Raw genomic sequence first — 22,796 nt, forward strand, 5'->3', positions numbered from 1 at the left:
CCACAGCACCACTTCTGGCTATTTCTATGTATGTGGTACCAAGGAATCAAACCCAGGTCTTGATGCATGCTGGGCAAGCACTCTACCACTAGGCCAAACTCCTAGCCACGCCTTTTTTTTTTTTTAAGTAAAGGGTAGACTACAGTTTAACCACAATACCAAAGTCAGAAGTCTTTTATTATACTATTATACTAATAGCAAACTATACTATTATACCAAATATAGCAAATTATACTATTATACTAATAGCAAATTGGTCAAGGTCTATCAGAGAAATACTATAGAGTGCTCATTTACTTATCATTGGATCACTTTAGCTGTGGACAGCCTGCATTTGGCACTTGCTTGAGCTAGGGAAGGAATGCAATGTACCATCCTCACCCCATCCTGGCTGGAGAGGGAGGACGAAAGCCTGAAGGAAGGAGGCTACTAATAAACTAGAGCCAACTCATGTGGTATATTAGCTGTGTTTTCTTCAGATATATTAAAGACAGCATATCTGTCTCTCAGGCCATATAAAGAATAAAAATCAGTAATTATTGTGAAATTGTTGGACCTGAGGGTCTGGGTTAGAAGCCAGCCTAGGAAGAGAAAAAAAAGTCCTTGAGACTCTTATCTCCAATTAACTATCAAAAAATGTGGATAAGTGGGGTGCCGTGACTCACACCTGTAATACTAGTTACCCAGGAACTCAGGAGGCTGAGATCTGAGGATCTTGGCTCAAAGACAGCTCGAGCACTAAACTCTACAAGCCTCTTACCTCCAATTAATCACTAGAAAACAGGTAGTGGGGCTGTGGCTCAAGTGGTAGGGCGGTAGCCTTGAACTGAAAAGCTCAGGGACAGCGCCCAGGCCCAGAGTTCAAGCCCCATGACCAACAAAAGAAAAAGAAAAAAAAAAAACACATGGAAGTAGAGCTGTGTCTCAAAGTAATAGAGCACTAGCCTTAAGGAAAAAAAAAAAATGTAAAAGCAGAGCATCCAGGTCCAGAGTTCAATCCCCAGGAGTAGTACCAAACAAACAGACAAAAAAAATTCCTGATTTTAGCATCACAAAGCAGACTGAATGTCAGACAATGCAGTTAGGGATGGGATCCTTAAGGCTTGCTGGAACATTCTCTAACTCAGTAACCTCAGAACTGAAGTGGAGAGGCTGAAGGTTAACTCTTCAAGTAGTGTTTTATGAGAAACAAACTGACAAAGTTTACAATCCAAGCTGTAATGTATTAACAACACCGGCTGGTGGAGGAGCTGTGCTGGCAGGGTGGCTGAATTCCGTGGGAAGGCGGAGATGAGGAACGGGTTGAACACTTTGGATGAGTGGGGAAGCTCCAGGCACAGCTCACGCTGCTGTTTTGCACTTGGTCAAGTCTTTCTGCCGCAGCTCATGCAGCACATGCCGGATGTCCTCCACACACACTTCTCCTCTGTGATGTTTCTTGGATGCCAGGTTCCATACATTTTCAAATTCCTCTTCAGAAAGCTGGACACCAATGTTACACAGTATCTTTTCAATCTGGGGGGGGGGGGGGAATAGTATATAAAGGCCATGCCAGCATTTGTTTATTTGTTTGTTTGTTTGTTTGTTTGTTGTTGCCAGTCCTGGGGCTTGAACTGTCCCTATCATTTTTTGCTGAAAGCTAGTGCTCTACCACTTGAGCCACAGCCCCACTTCTGGCTTTTTCTGTATGTATGGTACTGAGGAATCGAACCCAGGGCTCATGCACGCTAGGCAAGCACTCTACCACTAAGCCATATTCCCAGTCCAAGATCTATGTTTTAATTCTTGTATGCAAAATACCTTCATAATATCAAATACTATGAATATTTATCTCTCCCCTACCCTCCACTTCCACACTATGTGTATGTGCCTGTGTGTTTTTAAAACATGAGAAAACACCCAAATTCTAAGAGTTTTACCACAGAAATGAATGTTTTTGTTAACATAAGACAGAATATTATAAATAGAAAGTATATGAGGACTTTGTATTATGAGTACTTATGACCATTTTTTTTCTTTTTTTGTGATAGCACTGGCACTGGGGCTTAAACTCAGGCTTAGGTTTTTCTACTCAACTCTGGCACTCTACGACTTAAGCTATACCTCCACTTCTGGATTTTTTCCTACCTAATTGGAGATTAAAGTCCATAAGATTCTTATCTCCAATTAACCATCAAAAAGCCAAAAATTGAGCTATCCTTTAAGTAATAGAGCACTAGTTTTGAGCAAAGTAGCTCGGGGACAGTCCCAAAGCCCTGAGTTTAAGCCCGAGGAACAGCACCATAAAAGGGGGAGAGGGGTTCTTGGGCCAGGAGTTTAGCCTAGAGGTAGAGTGCTTACCTAGAATGCATGAAGACCAGGGTTCGATTCCTCAGTACCACATACATAGAAAAAGTCAGAAGTTGGGCTGGGAGTTTGGCCTAGTGGTAGAGTGCTTGCCTAGCATGCACAAAGATCCGGGTTCGATTCCTCGGTAGCACATATATAGAAAAAAGCCGGAAGTGGTGCTGAGGCTCAAGTGGTAGAGCTCTAGCCTTGAGAAAGTCCAAGGACAGTGCTCACACCCTGAGCTCAAGCCCAGGACTGGCAAAAAAAAAAAAAAAGAAAAGAAAAGAAAAAGTCAGAAGTGGTGCTGTGGCTCAAGTGGTAGAGCTCTAGACTTCTTTCCTACCCAGGCAGGTTTCCAACTAAAAAATATAAAATCCTCAGATTTTAATATCCTTGGTAGGTAAGATAGCAGGTGTTGAGCCACTGGCATCTGACTTTTATTTTTGGTTGGGTTGGTTGGTTGGTTGGTTAAGAGAAGCAGCAAGATTCAAGTAAAAAGAGCATGAAGAATTAACAATGGAAGACTTTGCTGTATTGGGGCCATTATATTGAGTCATTTATTGTCAGTCTATGGGTTCCATGTAATTTCTCCAAATATTACTTTTCTCACTATAGAATATGTACCTTTACAAAAGGTATCTAACTGGGCTGTTGTAAAACTTACACTCAGAACTGTGCAAACACAATAGGATTAAATGAGCACACAAAGAGCTAACACACTGAAAAGCAGCACGGCTGACTACCAATAATGCCTCTGTGGGTTCCAAAAACTCTAAGGACATGGGGCCGGGAGTTTGGCCTAGTGGTAGAGTGCTTGTCTAGCATGCACGAAGACCCTGGTTTGATTCCTCTGTACCATATACATAGAAAAAAGCCGAAGTGGTGCTGTGACTCAAGTGGTAGAGCTCTAGCCTTGAGAAAAGTCTAAGGACACTGCTCAGGCCCTGAGTTCAAGCCCCATGACTGGCAAAAAAAAAAAATATATATATATATATATATATATATATATATATGTATATATATATATATATATAGAGAGAGAGAGAGAGAGAGAGAGATTGGAAAAGAATTATGTCACCAGCACCAGTGGCTCATGCCTGTAATCCTAGCTACTCTCTGAGGTTCGCAGTTCAAAGCCAGCCTGGCCACAAAAGTCCATAAAACTCTTATCTCCAATTAACCACCAAGAAACTGGAAGTGGCACTGTGACTCAAGTGGGAGAGCCATAGCCTTGAGCTGAAGAGCTCAAGGACAGCACCCAGGCCCAGAGTGCAAAAATAATAGTCATCATTATCATCCTCATTGATGAGAAAAATGTTCACCCTTGTATAATATGAGATAGACATGAGATTGACATTTCTTTTGAAGTCATTGCTTTACCTCTTCTTTTGATCTAATCTGGAAGAAATCTCTTTCATACACTCCTTTCTGGGCAAAAATGGAAGGATGTATTAATGAGTAAGCATTGCCCTCTTCACCATAATTGGTTCTGTCACTGACACGACGAAATCGTGGGGCAGGAATATCAGTCCGGATGGAGGGCACGCCACAGGTGGGGTAACCTAGATCATGGGCCGGGGAAGAAGACAGGTTTAAAATAAGGCTATATGGTTCAGTAGCTGACTGCCGTGACCTGGCTCTCCAGAATTAGAAATAGGATTAGTCAGAATTACAGTGTGCTGTAAGAGCAACTGGCATCCCAATCCCTGGGGAAACTGAGGCAGAAGGGGCATTTGAGCTCAGGAGCTAGAGGGTACAACAAAGCAACAAAGCAAGAACCCATCTTTTAAAAAAGGGGGGGAGGGAGGGAGAGAAAGAGGGCTTAGTAATTTTATTTTGATTTTGAATACTTATATTTATATATACAATGGCTCCTGTTTCCTTTATTTATGCGGCTTTTGTATATACTACAAAAATTTTAATATAAATGTAAATCCAATGGCTTATCTGTAGGTGAACACCCAATTGTAAAGGGAGTGACACTAGGCTATGAAGCTGGTCTATTGGATCTGGTGAACCTGGCCCTGGGGATTCGCCTCTCTCATCCCAGCTACCAAGGAAGCTGGGATCTGAGGACTGAAGCTCAAAGCAGACCAGGGCAAACAAACCCAAGAGACTCTTATCTCCAATTAACTAGCAAAAAGCTAGAAGTGAAGATGTGGCTCAAGTGATAGATTCTTAAGTGTAAAAGGCCAAGCAGGGGTCTTAAGTTCAAACCTTAATATAAAAACCAAATATATATATATATATATATATATATATATATATATATATATCTCTTCTTGAGAGCTGGGAGTTTGGCCTAGTGGTAGAGTGCATGCCTAGCATGCACGAAGACCAGGGTTCGATTCCTAGGTACCACATATATAGAAAAATCTGGAAGTGGTAATATGACTGAAGTGGTAGGGCTCTCTCCTTGAGAAAGCGGAAGGAGAGTGTCCAGTCCCAGAGTCCAAGCCCCACGACCAGCAAAAAAAAGAAAAAAAGAAAAAAAATCTTCTTGATGAAAACATTTAAATCCCTTATATTGTCCTTAATCCAAGGACATGACCTTGAGAAACAACAAATACTTTCCAGATAACCAATATTTTGTGCACAAATCCTCCACAATTTGTAAAGTAAAGCTAAAAGATTATGTTGTGCCATAACCTATTTAGGATTTGGGTTTGTGGGAATATGTCATGCAATATAGTAGCTGGTTAACACTGGAGTTTTGGAATCATCTTACCTATGGGCTAAGGCCCACTAATTCCTTCTTTCTTTCTTTCTTTCTTTCTTTCTTTCTTTCTTTCCTTCTTTCTTTCATTTTTTGCCAGTCCTGGCACTTGAACTCAGGGCTTGGGCACTGTCCTTAGACTTTCTCAAGGCTGGTATTCTACCATTTGAGTCACAGCACCACTTCTGGCTTTTTCTATGGAATCAAACCCAGGGCTTCGTGCATGCTAGGCAAGCACTCTACCACTAGGCCATCCCCCCGCCCCCACCAATTCTTATTTAACTTCTCTCTCGTACTTTTCTCCACTGAAAATGAACATGGTAATGAGACATAGCAACAAAGCTGAAATGAGAATTAAATTAACTCTTAACGTATAATCACATAACAAATACTTCCCACTGTTACTCTTTACTTTATTATGCTATTATTCCTGTATCTGAAAAAAGAATTCATGTCTTCAAGAAAACAATTCCAACCATGCACCAATGGCTGTTGCCTGTAATCCTAGCTGCCCAGATGGCTGAGATCTAAGGATTACAATCCAAAGTCAGCCCCCAAATCCATGAGACCCTTATCTCCAATTAAGCACCAAAAAAGCCAGAAGTACAGCTGTGACTCAAGTGGTAGAGCACCACACTTAACCACAAAAGCTGAGCAAGAATGCAAAACCTTGAGTGCAAGCCAAGTGCAATACTGGTGCATACACACACACACACACACACACACACACACACACACACACACACAGTGCTTAGAATACAGAATTAAATGTAAAGTCAAAGCTTTGAAAATTGTATACTATGTAGTGCAGAGAGAACGTAGACACACAGGGTGCTTGACTGATCATTCCAAAACTTGATGCATTTTGTAACATACTTACAAACACACGGAACAGCTCCAAAAACTGCATTGACCTCCGAAGAAGTTGTCTTGTAACAGTGAGAAACTTTATCTGTCGGTCTCAGAAGTGTCCGCAGAGTCTGTTCTTTGCTCCCAGGTTCTTTTAGGACAATATCTTCAGGCTTGATCAGCAGAGTCGGTTCAGTTTCTTCTAAGTTAGCCTCAGCAGGGTATGTGTAATCTGGTTTTCTGCCTTGAGGGAAAATGAGAGTCAGTTCTCAGTGGAAACCAGGCAGGAGAATCATCGTCCATGTCAATTCTACCATGGCATAAATAGCAAGTTCAGGCAGTAATCTGAGCATGGCATATCCTGAGTACTTTCCTCTGCCATACCACCTTATTCCAAAATAAAACATTTCAAATATGAGACTATGAGAAAATATAGAACCTATTGCTTTCCTTTTAAAAAAAAAGAAAAAGAAAAAGACAAGAGAGGAGTATTTTCCCTCATTTGTAGAAGCCAGATTTAGTTAATGAACTTTTAAGTAAATGTGTTGGATTGTATGCAAGGATATACAAATATTAGATTCAAGGGAGAACTCAAGTGATGTAATTCCTTAGGGAGGCAAAATCAAAGTTCAGCAAAATAAAACGCCAGGAAGTGGGTGCTCAAAAGGGGCAGGGGGGATATCAAGGGGAAAGGGGTAAACAAATGATGAGGAGAAGAGGAGGAGAATGTAGCCAAGAATCTAATGTATATCCTACAAAGTTAAGAAGAGTGAAGGAGGAGTGGGGAGGGGAGGAATGGATGAGAATGCTGAAAGGGATGACACTGCTCCTGATATATTGCATTCATAAACTGCTTTGTTAAATGGCAACTCCTTTGTACAACTATGTAAAATAATAATAAAAATTAAATTTTACAAAGAAGTGTGTGTATTCTTATATTTAACACAAACAAACAGACTGTCCTAGGGAGAAGCAGGATAAAGTTAAATGAAAGGAAAACATTAAATAAATAAATAAAAGAAAGGAAAACATGTATTGAAACCATCATGACAGGTGATAAGAATCCAATGTGCTGTCAGGTGTCAGTGGCTCCCCATTATAATCTTAGCTATTTAGGGGGCTGAGATCTGTGGATCCTAGTTCAAAGCCAACAGGAAACCTTCATGGCCAATTTGCCAGCAAAAGACCAGAAGTGGAGCCCTGCTTCAAGCTGTAAATCTCCATATTGATTCATAAAGCCAAACAAGCAAGAGCCACAAAACACGGGGGGTTTTTGTTTGTTTTAATTTTTGCCAGCTCTGGGGCTTGAACTCAGGTTCTGGGCACTTGAGCACCTCTTCCGACTTTTCCTGTTTATGTAGTACTGAGGAATCAAACTCAGGGCTTTATGCATGCTAGGCTAGTACTTTACCACTAAGCCATATTCTCAGCCAAGACCCTTAATTTAAGCCCTACTACTGGTGCATACTCATACATGTGCACACACACACACACACACACACACACACACACATACATACACACACATACACACAGAGTCACTGTGAACTCAGAAAATAATTTTAACTCATTTTATAATCCCTTATAGATTAGTATATCAAAGAAAACCCAGGGTAGGATATTAAAACATATGCTTAGCATACCTGAACAAAAGCTTGAGAGTAGGGCCAGGAATATGGCTTAGTGGTCAAGTGCTTGCCTAGCATGCATGAGGCCCTGGGTTTGATTCCACATAAAGTAATAACAATAATAATAATAATAATAATAATAATAATAATAATAATTTAAGTGAGAGTGTAACAGTGATGAAGATGCATTGTATCCAAAACTGCTTTGCTGAACAACTCCTTTCTTTTTAATTTTTTCTACAAAAACTTAGAGATTTTTTTAAAAGCAGTCAAAAAAAGGAAAGAAAGTGTATTAAAGTTTAAAAAGAAAACTTAAGAGCTGGAAGTAAAGCATGTGTTTAGCATGCATGAAGCCCTTTGTTAAAACACCATCACCCAAGGGTAGAATTGGAATTGTAAGCCATGATCTTTCACAGATTTGCTTTGCTGAGTCAATTCTGAACTTTAAAGAGGAAATTCCTGAGATCTGGTTTTCTTCTTGTTTTTGTTTTGCAAAACCCTGGTTTCTCCACAGCTACCAGAAGAGGGCACTGTGGTGTTTGATGTGCGGAAGAACTTGAAGGTTAGATTGGAGCCTTCTGCTCCAATCAAGGGTTGCAAAGCAAGTGTCGCTCCAGTATCAGCTCCAGTATCAAAAACTGAGGTGGCACCATTCCACTGTGTGCGATATTTCCCGTCCAGATTTCCAGATCCTCTGACACCACCTCTCCTCAACAAAAGCAGAAAGCTAGAGAAGTCTGACAGAAAACCTCCTCAGAAACCTGGAAGCCATTGTCTCCCCTGTCCCATACCATACACATTGAGCAAAGGTTCACATAGTGATGAAACATCCAAAAAGGGATGATCTAAGAATAAAAAATGAGGATAGTATATTTACTTTTTCAGATGAGAATCATTCCGAGGGGAAATAAACATGGAAAACAACCTTTTTAAAAAGTTAATCCTCTCTAATAATCATCATAACATTAAAGCAAATATGATATCATTACATACCAACTAAATTATAAGAATGCTTGAAATCACGCTACACGGTAGCAGTGTTGACGTAAAACCACACAGGCTTGGCTGATGAAATTACCAATTGGTACAATATTTGGAAAAGCAAAATGAAAATAGAGCTACTTCTTGGACAATTATAATATTCATACGAAAGGAGATACAATTAGAAATAGAGAGCTTTTTGAGAGGTGAGAGTCATAGCATGACCTGTATTACTTTTTAAAGACCTGGAAACAACCTAAATTTCCAAGCATGAAAAACAGTTTAGTATTTAATACATAAGTAAGCATAGGCAATTATATATTTAAAAAAATACTGTAAAAAGCCAGGTACCTATGGTTCATGCATGTAATGCTAGCTTCTCAAGAGTCTGAGATCTGAGAATTTCCACTCAAAGCCACCCAGGCAGGAGAGTCAGTGAGACTCCAATTAACTGCCCCAAAAAGCTGAAAATGAACTGTGGCTCAAATGGCAAAGTGCTGTCATGGAGCAAAAAAGCTTAGGGGCAGCACTCAGACCCTGAGTTCACATCCTAGGGCCAGAAAAGAAAAGAAAACTAAAAGAATTCTTATGTTCCACAGAAATTTGAACAAAAAAAATTTAAGAAGCCAGGTGAAATGGCATATCCATATTTTTGAAAAATTTGAAATACATATAAAAATCGTGTGATCTTGGTGCACATCTGTAACTCACACAATTGGGAGACTGAGACAGAAAGATTGTGAGTTCAAGGCCAGCCTGGGTTATATAGTAAGACACTCACTTAAACTCAATAAGTAAGCCAAGTAATACATGCACACTTGTATATATTTATATTTATATCTATGTGTAGGTACTGTTAAAGGAAGATCATGTATAAATATGAAAATAGTTGAATCAAAACTGAAGATTGCTTTATAACCACTCACTGAAGGCTCACATCTATAATCCTAGCTATTCAGGAGACTGATCTGAGAATCCCAATTTGAAGCCAGACAAATCTGAGAAAAACTCGTATCTCAAATTGCTGAACAAAAAGCTGAAAGTGGAGATGTGCTAGCCTTGATTTAAAAAAAAAAAATACAAGAGCCAAGAGATCCTGATTACAAGTCCTAACACTGGCACAAATAAATTAAAAATAAATGGCGAACTTTCAAAAATAAGATACCTTTAATAATGACTCTTTTTTCATATTCTTGAATACTATATAGGTCTTTCCAGTTCAGATAATTTGCAAATTCTAGGTAGTTAATCATGCCATCATTATCCACATCACAGTATTCAAGTAGTTGGTCCAGGAGCTTCATATCCAAACGTAAATTGGCCTGGCGACAAGCTCCAAGCAGCTCTGCCTTATCTATCATCCCATCTCCATTCTGTTGAACACAAAACAAAAATAGAAAGGAAAAAATTAATGCTATCTGCGAGAACAGACAGCACCTATTGCTTAATAACAAGGAAAAAATAAAGATAACTTAGAGATGGATATAGGAGGATCAAGGTTTGAGGCTACGGGAGAGAAAAGATTAGTAATCCTAGCTACTAGAGAGGCTGAGATCTCAAAGCCAGTCCAGGCACAAAAGAAATCTGGGAGACTTTTATGTCCAATTAACCAACAGAAAACCAGAAGTGGTGCTGTGGTTCAAGTGGTAGAGCACTAGCCTTGAGCTGAAGGACTCAGGGACAGCACCCAGGCCCAGAGTTCAAGCCCCACGACCGATTAAAAAAAAAAAGAAACCTTGTAGTGAGACTCCCTCTCAAAAAGCAATCCAGGGGCCTAGTGGTTGAGGGCTTACCTAGCATACACAAAGATCCAGGTTCAATTCCTTGATACCATGTACATTTAAAAAAAAAAAAAAGCCAGAAGTGCGGAGGCTTAAGTGGTAGAGCTTCAGCCTTAAGGAAAAGCCCAAGGACAGTGCTCAGGCCCTGAGCCCAAGCCCAGGACTAGCAAAAAAACAAAACCTTTAAGCCCCAATAGGTAGGAGGCATAAGTAGAAGGATCCCAGTTCAAGACCAGTCCCTCCACACACACACATCCCCCCCCCCTCAAAAAAAAAGAATGTAAGAATCTTCTGGAAAAACAAAGTAAAAGGTCTGGGGATGAGGCTCAAGTGGAAAAGCATGTGCCTAATGCTCACAAGCCCTGATTTCAAAACCCAGAATCATCAAGAACCAGAGACACAGAGAACATAGCTCTACCATATAAATTGAAAAACTCTGTCTCAATTTTCACACACAAGGAATCATATTAAGAAGCAAGATTGATCATCTTTAAGTCCACCTCACATACACCCAGTAATTTCAGACTCAAACCCTACTTGATTCAGGTTGTGGCTGAGAACTTTGTGTGTGTGTGTGTGTGTGTGTGTGTGTGTGTGTGTGTGTCGCTGGTGATTGAACCCATGTTCTTGCACGTGCTAAACATGTGCTCTGAGATACACTCCCAGGCCCAATTCTATTTTTTTTTTTTTTGCTAGTCATGGGGCTTAAACTCAGGGCCTGAGCACTGACCACGGGCTTTTCTCAAGGCTAGCATTCTGCCACTTGAGCCACAGCACCACTTCCAGCTTTTTTTTTTTCTATGTATGTGGTACCAAGGAATTGAACCCGGGTTTTCATGCATGCTAGGCAAGCACTCTTACCACTAGGCCAAATTCCTGGCCCCAATTCTATTTTAATAATATTCTTTAACCCAAAGGAGCAGGTATAATCTGCATACATGATGACATTTCATTCAGCCTGCCATTTGTACTGCTGACAGCTCTTTACAACTTTCCACCCTCTCAGCAACGTACAGTGTGTGTTTCCTGGGGCTCTTTGCTGGGTGGGGTATAAGGAAGATCTGCTTTGTAATCACTGCTACTGTTCATGGCATCCATTCTCCTTTCTTCTTCTTTCTTTCTTTTCTTTTCCTTTTTCTGTTTTGTTTGTTTGTTTGTTTGTTTTTGGTGCCAGAGTACTTGGAGCCTGAACTCAGGGCCTGGTCCCTGTCCCTTAGCTTTTTCACTCAAGGGGGAGCTCTACCACTTAGACCACAGTTTCACTTCCAGTTTCTGGTGGTTCACTGGAGAGAAAGAGTCTCATAGACCTTCCTGCCTGGGTTGACTTTGAACCATAGTCCTCAGATCTCTGAAGTAGCTAGGATTACAGGTGAGAGCCACCAGTTTTCTGACTTTGTCAGCCATCATTGTGATGTCAGCTGCCTTGCCAGCTTCCTGAAAACATACGTGCTATCTGCTCTCTCAAGTCAGGTCTAGCAGGCTACTGTTACTCTAACTTATGGTCAACTCTCTACACATCATTCAATAGATGGTGTAATGGATTATGGCTATTGCATAAATAACAAATAATTACATAAGCTAAGAAGATTCATTTAGGAAATCGTAGTTTGTGCTGTTTTTTTTCCTATCCAATTAAATTGGGGAATCCACTTTCAAATTGCAATAATCAGAAATGATCCTACAACTGTACACACCCCAAGTCTTATCACCCTTGCAGTAAAATAGGCACTACATTGTACCTATTAAAAGTTAACTATTTAAAAGGCATAGCAACATTAAATAATTCTCAGTAATTTCCTCCCTGCTTAATTTAATTTTATCATAAGGAATGTGTCTGGTGGTTTACTCAGATAATCAACAGCTATTAAGATGATCATATTTCCCATAATTGCATTTCAAATGAATTTTTTAAAGCAAAGCACTATGTACTATGGTAGGCTGTCTCATGGTACTACTATGTAAATTAAATTCCCTATCAAATTTGGAAGATAATCTAGACTTCAGTAGAAAGGAGCTGAGATGTAGGTCAGTGGCAGAATGGCAGAGCACTTGCCTGGCATGTGTGAAAGCCCTGGGTTCTAGCTCCAGAATAGAGAGAGTTAGAGACAGAGACAGAGACAGAGAGAGGACTGACAAAGAGAGGGAGGGAGAGAAAGAAAGGGAGAGATACTTGGCTTGAACTAAGACTTCAAGCTTATTAGATACTCTACAAATGGTTTTTTTTTCCTTTGTTGATTGGCTTTTGGTGTTTTTTTTTGCCTGTCCTAGGACTTGAATCTGGGGCTTGAACATTGTCCCTGTGCCTCTTTGTGTTCAAGGCTAGTTCTCTACTACTTGAGCCACAGCACCACTTTTGGCTTTTTCTGAGTAGTTTATTAGTCTCACAAAACCTGGAACAGGTAGATCACACTAGGCCGGGAGTTTGGTCTAGTGGTAGAGTGCTTGCCTAGCATGCACAAAGACCTATGTTCAATTCCTTGGTACCACATACATAGAAAAAAGCGGTGGTGCTATGGCTTACGTGGTAGAGCTCTAGCCTTAAGACAAAAAACCCAAGGACAGTGCTCAGGCCTTGAGTTCAAGCTTAGCACTAGCAAAAAAAAAAAAAAAAAGTGTGAGGCCCTGAAATAAAATAAATGCCAAACCAAAAAAATGTTTAAACTAAACTATAAACACAAATCGCTTTATCTTTAAATCTGGATGGTGGGCAGGGAGTTTAGCCTAGTGGTAGAGTGCTTGCCTAGCATGTACAAAAATGGGGGTTCAATTCCTGTGTACCACATACCCAGAAAAAGCCAGCAGTGGTGCTGTAGCTCAAGTGGTAGAGTGCTAGCCTTGAGGAAAACCCAAGTACAGTGCTCAGACCCTGAGCTCATGTTCCAGGACTGGAAAAAAGAAAAAATAAAGCCAAATAGTTGAAATTTACACTTACACTTTTTTTTTCCAGTCCTGGGGCTTGAACTCAGGGCCTGGGCACTGTCCTTAGGCTTTCTCAAAGCTAGAACTCTACCACTTGAGCCATAGCACCATTTTTGGTTTTTTCTGTGTATGTGGCACTGAGGAACCAACCCGGGGCTTCGTGTATGCAACCAAGCACTCTATCACTAGGTCATGCTCCCAGCCCCAGATTGATTGATTGATTGATTGATTGATTGATTTTGTCAGTTATGGAGCTTGGATTCTGGGCCCCGGTGCTGTCCCTGAGCTCTTAGCTTAAGGTTACTGCCCAACCCCTTGAGCCACAGTGCCACTCCCAGTTTTCTAGTGGTTAATTGGAAATAAGAGTCTCACAAAATTAAGTGACTGGGCTGGCTTTGAACCACAATCCTCAAATTTCATCCTCCTGAGCAGCTACAATTACAAGCATGCTAGCCACTATGCCTGGCTAGCTCCAGATTTTTAAAACACATTGTCCTGACTTATATAACTATAAACCCTCTGTATATCATGTTCATAATAATATTTTTAAAAAACACACTTTCGTGTGAAATGCAATTGAATATTGATCTATAGATGTCTGGACCCTAACGTGATTAGTCTAAAAATAACTGGGAGGGGAAGAGGGAGTTGAAACAAGAGAACCTAATAATAGATAATAATCTGTTACTACTACTCAATTCTGAATATAGGACAAATATAGCTACAGATAATAGTCCACACAGACTGTATTGCAATGGAAGTTGAATTACAAAGACAATGGGCTGGGATATAGCTCACTAGCAAAGCATTTGTCTAGCAAGTGCAACATTCTGGGTTCGATCTCCAGTTTAAAAAAAAATACAGTTTAAAAACAAATCAAAAGATACGTGGTGGACTAAATTTCACCCTGATGTGCATTCAACTGCTGGAATAATTCATATCACACTTAAACCAAAAGATCTGCTCTACCACTGACCTTGTCATAATGATGAAAGGCTTCCAGCAAACTGTCAAAGTTTTGGTAATTGAATTTCTTCAGGTGATGTCGGACTGCTGCAATCATGGCTCGCTGTCTATCTTTCCCTTGAAGGCATTCTTCCAAAGGTCTATTATAAATAAGATCACCAGCTCCTATTGAAGAAACAAGAAAAGAAAGTTTTTATTTCTGCCAGTCCTGGGCCTCAAACTCAGGGCCTTGACACTGTCCTGAGCTTTCTCAAGGCTAGTGCTCTACCACATGAATCACAGCACCACCATTTCTGGCCTTTTCTGGGTATGAATTGAACGCAAGGACTTTGTGCATGCTAGGTGAACAATCTACCACTAGGTCAAACTCCTGGCCCCACTTCATTTATTTTATTTTATGTACGTATTTATTTAGTTTGCCAGTCCTGAGGCTTGAATTCAGGGCCTCAGCACTTAGACTTTCTTCACTCAAAGCTAGTCCTCTGCCACTTGAGCCACAGCTCCACTTTCAGATTTTTGGTAGTTAATTGGAGACTCAAGAGACTTTCCTGCCTAGGCTGGCTTTGAATCATGATCCTCAGATCTCAGCCTCCTGAGTAGCTAGGTTTACAGATGTGAGCCACTAGCCACTAACACCTAATTCATTTTTTTCATTTATTTACATTTCTATGGAGAGAAATGGAGAGAGAGAGAGAGAGAGAGAGAGAGAGAGAGAGAGAGCGCACACAACCCAGAGGAATGAAATAAACCGCCTAATTAACTTTGATGCTATTACACAGAATATTTTTATGTATAAAACATAGATAAAATAAGCCTGGAGCCAAGGGTTTCACCCCTGTAACCCTAACTACTCAGGATGCTGAGATCTAAAGATTTCAGTTCAAAGCCTGGCTGGGCAGAAAACTCTGTAACTCTTATCACCAAAAAGCAAGAATGATTGAAGTAGTAGAACAGCAGTCTTGAGTGAAAAAGCTAAAGGGCAGTGCCCAGTCCATGAGCTCAAGCCCCAATATTGGCAACAGCAAAAAATACATTAAATGATTGAAAGAGCCGGGTGCTGATAGCTCAAGCCTATAATCCTAGCTACTCGCGAGGCTTGGATCTGAGCATTGCAGTTCAAAGCCAGCCTGGTCAGGAAACTCCATGAGACTCTTACCTCCATTTACCATCAGAAAACTAGAAGTGGCTCTGTAGCTCAAAGTAGGAGAGATCTAGCTGTGAGCTAAAGAGCTCAGGGACAACAGCCAGGCCCAGAGTTCAAGCCCCATGCCCAACAAAAAATAAATTATTAATAATAATATCAATAACAATAAAAAGGTATTTCTTTTTTATCACTTCTCTGCTCAAGAGAAAAATGAAAAGGCATTAGCCCTGTTTAGCTCCCCTTTCTTTTCTTTTTTTTTTTTGCCAGTCCTGGGCTTGAGCTCAGGGCCTGAGCACTGTCCTTGGACTTTCTCAAGGCTAGAGCTCTACCACTTGAGCCTCAGCACCACTTCCGGCTTTTTTCTATGTATGTGGTACCGAGGAATTGAACCCGGGTCTTCATGCATGTTAGGCAAGCACTTTAACCACTAGGCCAAACTCCCAGCCCATAGCTCCCCTTTCTTTTCCTAAGATAATGGAGCCTTCGCTTGACTATTTCAAGACATTTATCCACAACAGTGAGGATCTGAAAGCTGCTGGGTCTGCTCTCAAATAAAAGCTATTCAGTATATCTGAAGTTGGCTGAACTTATATGATCTTTTGCAAAAACTAAATAAATAAAATTTGCTGTTCCCTCCTAGATTCCAGCTCCTAGATTCCATTCCTATATCTCAGACTGACTTCTTCCCATCCCATTGTTTTTGCTGGAGACACACACACACACACACACACACACACACACACACACACACACCATGGACAGCTCTATTTTCCAGGTGTCTTGGCCCACATTCCCAACTAGCGTTGACCTCAAGTTTCAGATATGGTGGCTCAGTGGGTGTTACCAGAGAAGACCTTCTGCCTCTACTCATTCTCCTGGCCTACATACTTCTCCCACTTCTTGGAGCAAGGTCGTGCAGGCAGTTGGCTGTGATATGCTAGATGAACTAATAATTTACAGCACTGGTTCCAGTTTAGGTCAACTAATTTTTACACCTATCTGTATAAGACTCTATCAAGGGTCTTTTTGAATAAGCATGCAAAGCTAGTGTAAGTTGTTTTATTCATCATATAATCAGGAGCTAATTATGCACACACACACACACACACACACACACACACATGCACACACATACACACACACCTGTTAGGAAGTTAGATATAGCAAGTGCTCTACCATAAATGGTAGCCCTAATTGGTATTTTTTTTTGTAGGTCATGGGACTTGGACTCTGGGCCTGGGTGCTATCCCTGAGCTCTTCAGCTCAAGGCTACCACCCTAACCCAGGGCCTGGATGTTGTCCCTGAGCTAAAGACCATGGCCCTATCCACTTTCAGTTTTCTAGTGGTTAATTGGAGATAAGAGTCTCAGGGTCTTTAGTGCCACGGCTGGCTTTGAACCTTGATCCTCAGATCTCAGCGTCCTGAGTAACTATGATTACAGGTGTGAGCCTGTAACTAGCAAATTTTTTTAGTGCTATATTATATTTTAGTTATTTTGTGCCAGTACTGGGGGCTTGAACTCAGGGCCTCACACTTGGTGGTTTTGCTCAAGGCTGGTGTTCTAACCACTTGAGCCACACCTCTGCTTCAGACTTTTTGCTTGAAGATAATAGTCTAGGTAGCTGGGCACTGGTGGCTCTTATCCATAGGACATTCATCTCCAGTTAACCACCAGGAAACTGGAAGTGGCTCTGTGGCTAGCCTTGAGCAAAAGAGCTCAGAGTCAACATTCAGGCCCTGAGATCAAGTCTCACCACCTGAAGGGAAGCATGGAGAAGACGAGTCTTTTCTGCCCAGGATGGCTTCAAACATCGATCTTCAGATCTCAGCCTCCTAAACAGGAATGCAGGTTTTGAAGTGCAGCCTGAATTGATTTTGGTTTTGGTTTTTGTGCTGGTCCTAGGGCTTGAAAGCAAGGCTTATGCACCTTCCCTTGGCTTTTTCTCTCAAGGCTACTGCCCTACCACTTGAGCCCCACCTCCACTATTAGTTTTTTGGTTGTTAATTGAAGATAAGACTCTGCCCAGCCTAGGCAGGCTTTGAACTTCAATTCCTCAGATCCCAGCCTCAGGAGTAGCTAAGATTACAGGCCTGAGCTCAAGATTCTGCATTTCTAACAAGCTCCCTTGGGCTCTCACATTGCCTATCTATAAACCATACTTTGAGTAGCAAGGACCTATGACAATATCTGAATTAATTAAGAAGCAGCTTCATTTCACATTGACTTTGTAATAAGGCCATATTTATTTTCTAAATCAAATTCAAAAGACTTAACTACACTTCAGATATTCATTACAAAGCCTTGAAACTGTACTTAGTTCCAATATAAGATAAAAACAAATCCCTCTCATATTACATATTTTTTCATTAATGTAACTCTTTATACCTTTCAAACCAGAATTGTGTGTGTGTGTGTGTGTGTGTGTGTGTGTGTGTGTGTGTGTGTGTGTGTGACTTCTAGAGCTTGAACTCAGGACTTAGGCACTGTCCTTGAGCTTTTGTACTCATGGCTGACACTTAAGTCGCAGCTTTAATTCTAGCTTTTGAGTGGTTAATTATAGATTAAGGTATCAAGGACTTTTGTATCCTGAGATCTCAGTCTCTTGAGTAGCTAGGATTACAAGCATGAGTCACTAGTGCCCAGCTAAAAATGACAGTTTTTAAAAGTTTATGAGCTTAGTCAGGCACGGTGGCTCATGCCTGTAATCCTAGCTACTCAGAAGCCTGAGATCTGAGGATTTCGGTTCAAAGCCAGGGCACTAAAGAGACTCTTATTTCCAATTAATCAATTGGAGACTCATTTCTAATTAACCACTAGAAAACCAGAAGTGGGGCTGTGGCTCAAGGTGTAGGGCGGTAGCCTTGAGTTGAAGAGCTTAGGGAAAACACCCAGGCCCAGAGTTCAAGCCCCATAACCAACAACAACAAAAACAACAACAACAACAACAACAAAAATGCTGAGTTTGATTGCATAACTTTATGGATATTTATTTATTTCCAGTCCTGGGGCTTGAACTCAGGACCTGAGTACTGTTCCTGTACTTTTGTGCTTAAAGCTACTGCTCTATCACTTGAGCAATAGTCCCACCCTCAGCTTTTTGGGGTTAATTGGAAGTAAGAATACCATGACTTCCCTGTCAGGGGCAGGCTTCATATCATGATCCTCAGATCTCAGCCTCCAGAGTAGCTAGTCTACAAGCCTGAGGGTGCTTGGCTTTGATGAAGTTTATTTAAGGAGAAAGTTTAAATATTTACCATACATTTCAGGTTGGAGACAACCTCCAAAGGCAAAGTCTGGGGGGATATTCATTGTATCTGCAATGCTACAGAAGAAAATAAATCCTTCAGTTAAAGCACCAAGCAAATCCTCCCCCCCCCCATTTAAAGTATGTTTCTCCACATTTTTTAGTTACCTATACTTTCTCTTCGAGCTCCCCCCCTCTCTCCCTCCCCTCTCTCTCTCCCCATCTCTCTCTCTCTCCCTCTCTCTCTCTCTCTCTTTCTCTCTCTCTCATCCATTTTGCTTAACACTCTACCAAATGAGTCACAGATAAGTTTTCGAGTCTCACAGACTCTGCTCAGGCTGTCTTTGAATCATGATTCGACTATCTCAGCCTCCTGAGCAGCTAGGGTTGCAGGCCTCAGCCACCAGTGCCCAACTTTTTGTCTTCTATAGACAAATTGTAAAGATCAATCATAAGGTCTTCAAACATCTTTTTTAGGCCGAGAGCTTAGCCTAGTGGTAGAGTGCTCGCCTAGCATGCACAAAGCCCTAGGTTCAGTTCCTTGGTACCACATACACAGAAAAAAAAAAAAAAAAAACAGAAATGGCTCTGTGGATCAAGTGGCATAGTGCTATAGCCTTGAGCAAAAAGTGTCCAAGGACAATGCCCAGACCCTGGGTTCAAGCCCCAGGACTGGCAAAAAGAAAAAAAAATTTAGTCTGACCATCTGCTTACATTTACAACAGCTGGATAGTCATGGGGCTTGAAATCTACCACTTAAGCCACAGCACCACTTCCTACAGCTGGATAATTTTTATTATTTTTTACTAACCCCTCCCCACAAAAAAATCAGAGCAAAATGAGCAAAATTACCAAAATGTAAACTGAGACAGAAAAAAAAACCACTTAAAACTGAATTATATTTCTGGAATTCTAGAAATAAGCCATGTGAGCTCATTGCTCTCTTAGAATCCCAAATGCTATAAATGGGAACACAATTCCATTAAGAAAAGCAGTTAGGCCTAATGGTAGAGTGCTTGCTTAGCATGCACGAAGACCTGGCATCGATTCCTTAGTACCACATACATAGAAAAAAGCCGGAAGTGGTGCTGAGGCTCAAGTAATAGGGCTCTAGCCTTGAGAAAGTGCAAGGCCAGTGCTCAGAGCCTGAGCTCAAGCCAGGACTGGCAAAAAAATTAAATAATAATAATAATAAAGAAAAGCAAAATCTATCTACAGACATAGATATACCTATAGATTTTTTTTACATAATAGATAAGAAGTTCTAATGGAATGCAAACCAAGATTCACCTTATGTGTACTTTTTAAATTCCATGCAGAAACATTAGCAATAATAAGTTAATCATTCACTTACGGATCTAAAACTTTTCCAAGTTTATGCTGAAACTTTTCTTTGAAATCATCAACTCTTTTGGATACAATTTTACTTCCTTTTTTCCTAAAATGTAAAAAAGAACGTCAGATATCTTTTCTGCAAAATGTACAATAGAGAACTGTCAGCATCCTCACATCTTCAGTGAAGTTAGTTCAGTTTCAAAATAAATTCCATGATTAAAAAAAGAAGTTTTATGCATTTGTTTTCCTGCCACTTACTCTTTATACTGAAAATATATTTGATTAAAGAATAAGACAAGCAACACTTTTTAATATGTTCCAGTGTGTGTGTGTGTGTGTGTGTGTGTGTGTGTGTGTGTGTGCATATGTGACAGTAAAGGAGCTTGAACTCAGGGCCTGGTTTCTATCACTTAACTTTTTCACTCAAGGCCTGAGCTACGATTCTATTTCTAAAGAAAGATTCTCTGAGACTGGGCCAGGAGTTTGGACTAGTGGTAGAGTACTTGCCTAGCATGAACAAAGACCCCGGTTCAATTCCTCGGTACCACATACATAGAAAAAAGCCGGAAGTGGTGCTGAGGCTCAAGTGGTAGAGCTCTAGCCTTGAGAAAGTCCAAGGACAGGGTTCATGCCCTTAGCTCAAGCCCAGGACTGGCAAAAGAAGAAAGAAAGGTTCTCTGAGACTTTTCTGCCCTACCTGGCTTTGAACCTTGATCTTCAGATCTCAGCTCCTGATTAGTTAGGCTTACTGGTATAAACCACTGACACTTGGCTAGAATATTTTCTTCTTTCTGCCAGTCCTGGGGCTTGAACTCAGGGCTTGGGCACTGTCCTTGAGTTTTCTCAAGGCTAGCATTCTACCACTTGAGCATAACACCACTTCTAGCTTTTTCTGTGTATGTGGTACTAAGGAATCAAACTCAGGTCTTTTGCATGCCGGTCAATCACTCTAGCATTAGGCCACACTCCCGGCCTAAAAATATTCTCAAGTGAATAAAAACAAAGGGTAAATTGTCACTGTTATAAATGTTAACTCCTAAAATTGTTTAAAGTAAGCCAACCAGCAGGCTGGTAATCCCACCACTCAGGAGGAGAAAAAATTTGAGGCCAACCAGGGCCTTAACAACATAAAACACAAAGCAGGAAATTAAGTATCAAATTAGTAAATGACCATAAGATATAAACAATAAACAGGCATTTCATACCTAGTAAGCAAATACATTGGGGGAAATGATAGTAACCTTTTTTTTTTTTTTTTTTAACCAGTCTTGGGCTTGAGCTCAGGGTCTGAGCACTATCCTTGGACTTTCTCAAGACTAGAGCTCCACCACTTGAGTCTCAGCACCAGTTCTGGCTTTTTTCTATGGATGTGGCACCGAGGAATTGAACTGGGGTCTTCATGCATGCTAGGCAAGCACACCACCACTAGGCCAAACTCCCGGCCCCCATGATAGTAATCTAATAAGTAAAAATTTGAAAAAAAAATAATAGAGGCTCTCTCTTTTGCTTTTTTACCAACTGGGGTTTGAATTTAACATCTTCTGCTTGCTAGAGGTCCTCGCTCGGGATCTCTTTATAAATAGTGAAAAGACACATATATATGGAGAGAGAGAAGATCTGAAGTTATGAAAAAGGACTGAGGAAAGCATGGTAAAACACTTGCAGACTTCCTTTTGGAGTCATTGGGCAATATGAACATACAAGCTGGGCTGGGAGTGTGGCCTAGTGGTAGAGTGATTCCTCAGTACCACATACCCAGAAAAGGCTGGAAGTGGTGCTGTGGCTCAAGTGGTAGAGCACGCGCCTTGAGCAAAAGAAGTTCAGGAACACTGTCCAGGCCCTGAGTCCAAGCCCCAAGACTGGCAAAAAAAAAAAAAAAAAAAAGAAAGAAATTAAGAAGAGTGAGGAAGGAGTGGGGAGGGAGGAATGGGTTAGAATGTTAAAAGGGTGACATTGGGTGGAGGAGGGGGGAAGGGAAATGGGGACCATGACATGTGAAAGGGTATCCATGTGTGGGAATTAATGCACCATTTATCTGGCAAATATCATGTAACCCTTCTATTAATTACAATAAAAGTATATTTAAACAAATTTTAAAAAAAGGTGACATTGATTAAGACATTCACAAACTGCTTTGTTAAATGATAACTCTTGTACAACTACTCAAAGATAATAAAAATTTACATTTTCATCATATTGATGAGATACTTTAAAGCAAATGTATTGAAAACGTGGAGAAAACACAGGTAAACTTACATTTGTAGTTCATGGAGCCAATATAAACTTTTTGCCATGCCTTTTCCATTATTATAGTGTGGTGTTGGAACTCCAAATACGTTGGACTTTTGGAAACTTGATGGGTTATACTTCCGGTTCTTTGCTTCTCCTGGAAGGGAGGAGAAGGAGGAATGACTCAATACACAAATAACCTTATCTCATGGACATTGAGAACAAGATGGGGACAAGGAACAAACTCAAAACCGTGCAGGGAACTGTACATATCCGCCTACAGATGACAGAAGCATTCCTGCAAAGTGAGCCAGAGACTGGTGAGATATACAAGACTCCTTATGTTAATATTTTGAAAGCTATGTGTAGAAAACGCTATAGACAGCACAAAAAAATAATAATTACCTAGCAATAAAATGATAAATAAAGCCAGGTGCTGGTGGCTCATGCCTGTAATCACAGCTACTCAGGAGACTAAGGACTAAGAATCATGATTCAAAGCCAGTCTAGGCAGAAAAGTCCCCAGGAGACTCTTACCTCTAATTAACCACTCAAAAAATGTAAGTGGGCCAGGCGCCAATGTCTCATGCCTATAATCCTAGCTACTCAGGAGGCTGAGATCTGAAGATCACTGTTTAAAGCCAGCCCGGGCACAAAAGTCCTTTATCTCCAAT

General features: G+C 40.7%; 1 protein-coding gene across 1 annotated transcript in view; it reads right to left on the reverse strand.

The window, feature by feature from the left end:
- Nucleotides 1–248: 248 nt before the first annotated feature.
- Efhb (EF-hand domain family member B) overlaps nt 249–22,796 on the reverse strand; it is a 36,221-nt gene continuing 13,673 nt past the window's right edge. Inside the window, exons 6-13 of the mRNA XM_090322008.1 lie at nt 22,150–22,279; nt 19,913–19,996; nt 18,569–18,636; nt 14,179–14,333; nt 9,668–9,875; nt 5,925–6,137; nt 3,709–3,890; nt 249–1,515 (exon numbers count right to left, since the gene is read on the reverse strand). Of these exons, the coding sequence (XP_090178134.1) occupies nt 1,342–1,515; nt 3,709–3,890; nt 5,925–6,137; nt 9,668–9,875; nt 14,179–14,333; nt 18,569–18,636; nt 19,913–19,996; nt 22,150–22,279 (1,214 nt within the window). The 3' untranslated portion in view covers nt 249–1,341. The remainder of the gene's footprint in view (nt 1,516–3,708; nt 3,891–5,924; nt 6,138–9,667; nt 9,876–14,178; nt 14,334–18,568; nt 18,637–19,912; nt 19,997–22,149; nt 22,280–22,796) is intronic.

Source organism: Megascapheus bottae, chromosome 2 (assembly GCF_031878675.1).
Source record: "Megascapheus bottae isolate mThoBot1 chromosome 2, mThoBot2.hap1, whole genome shotgun sequence".
Classification (NCBI taxonomy): domain Eukaryota; kingdom Metazoa; phylum Chordata; class Mammalia; order Rodentia; family Geomyidae; genus Megascapheus; species Megascapheus bottae.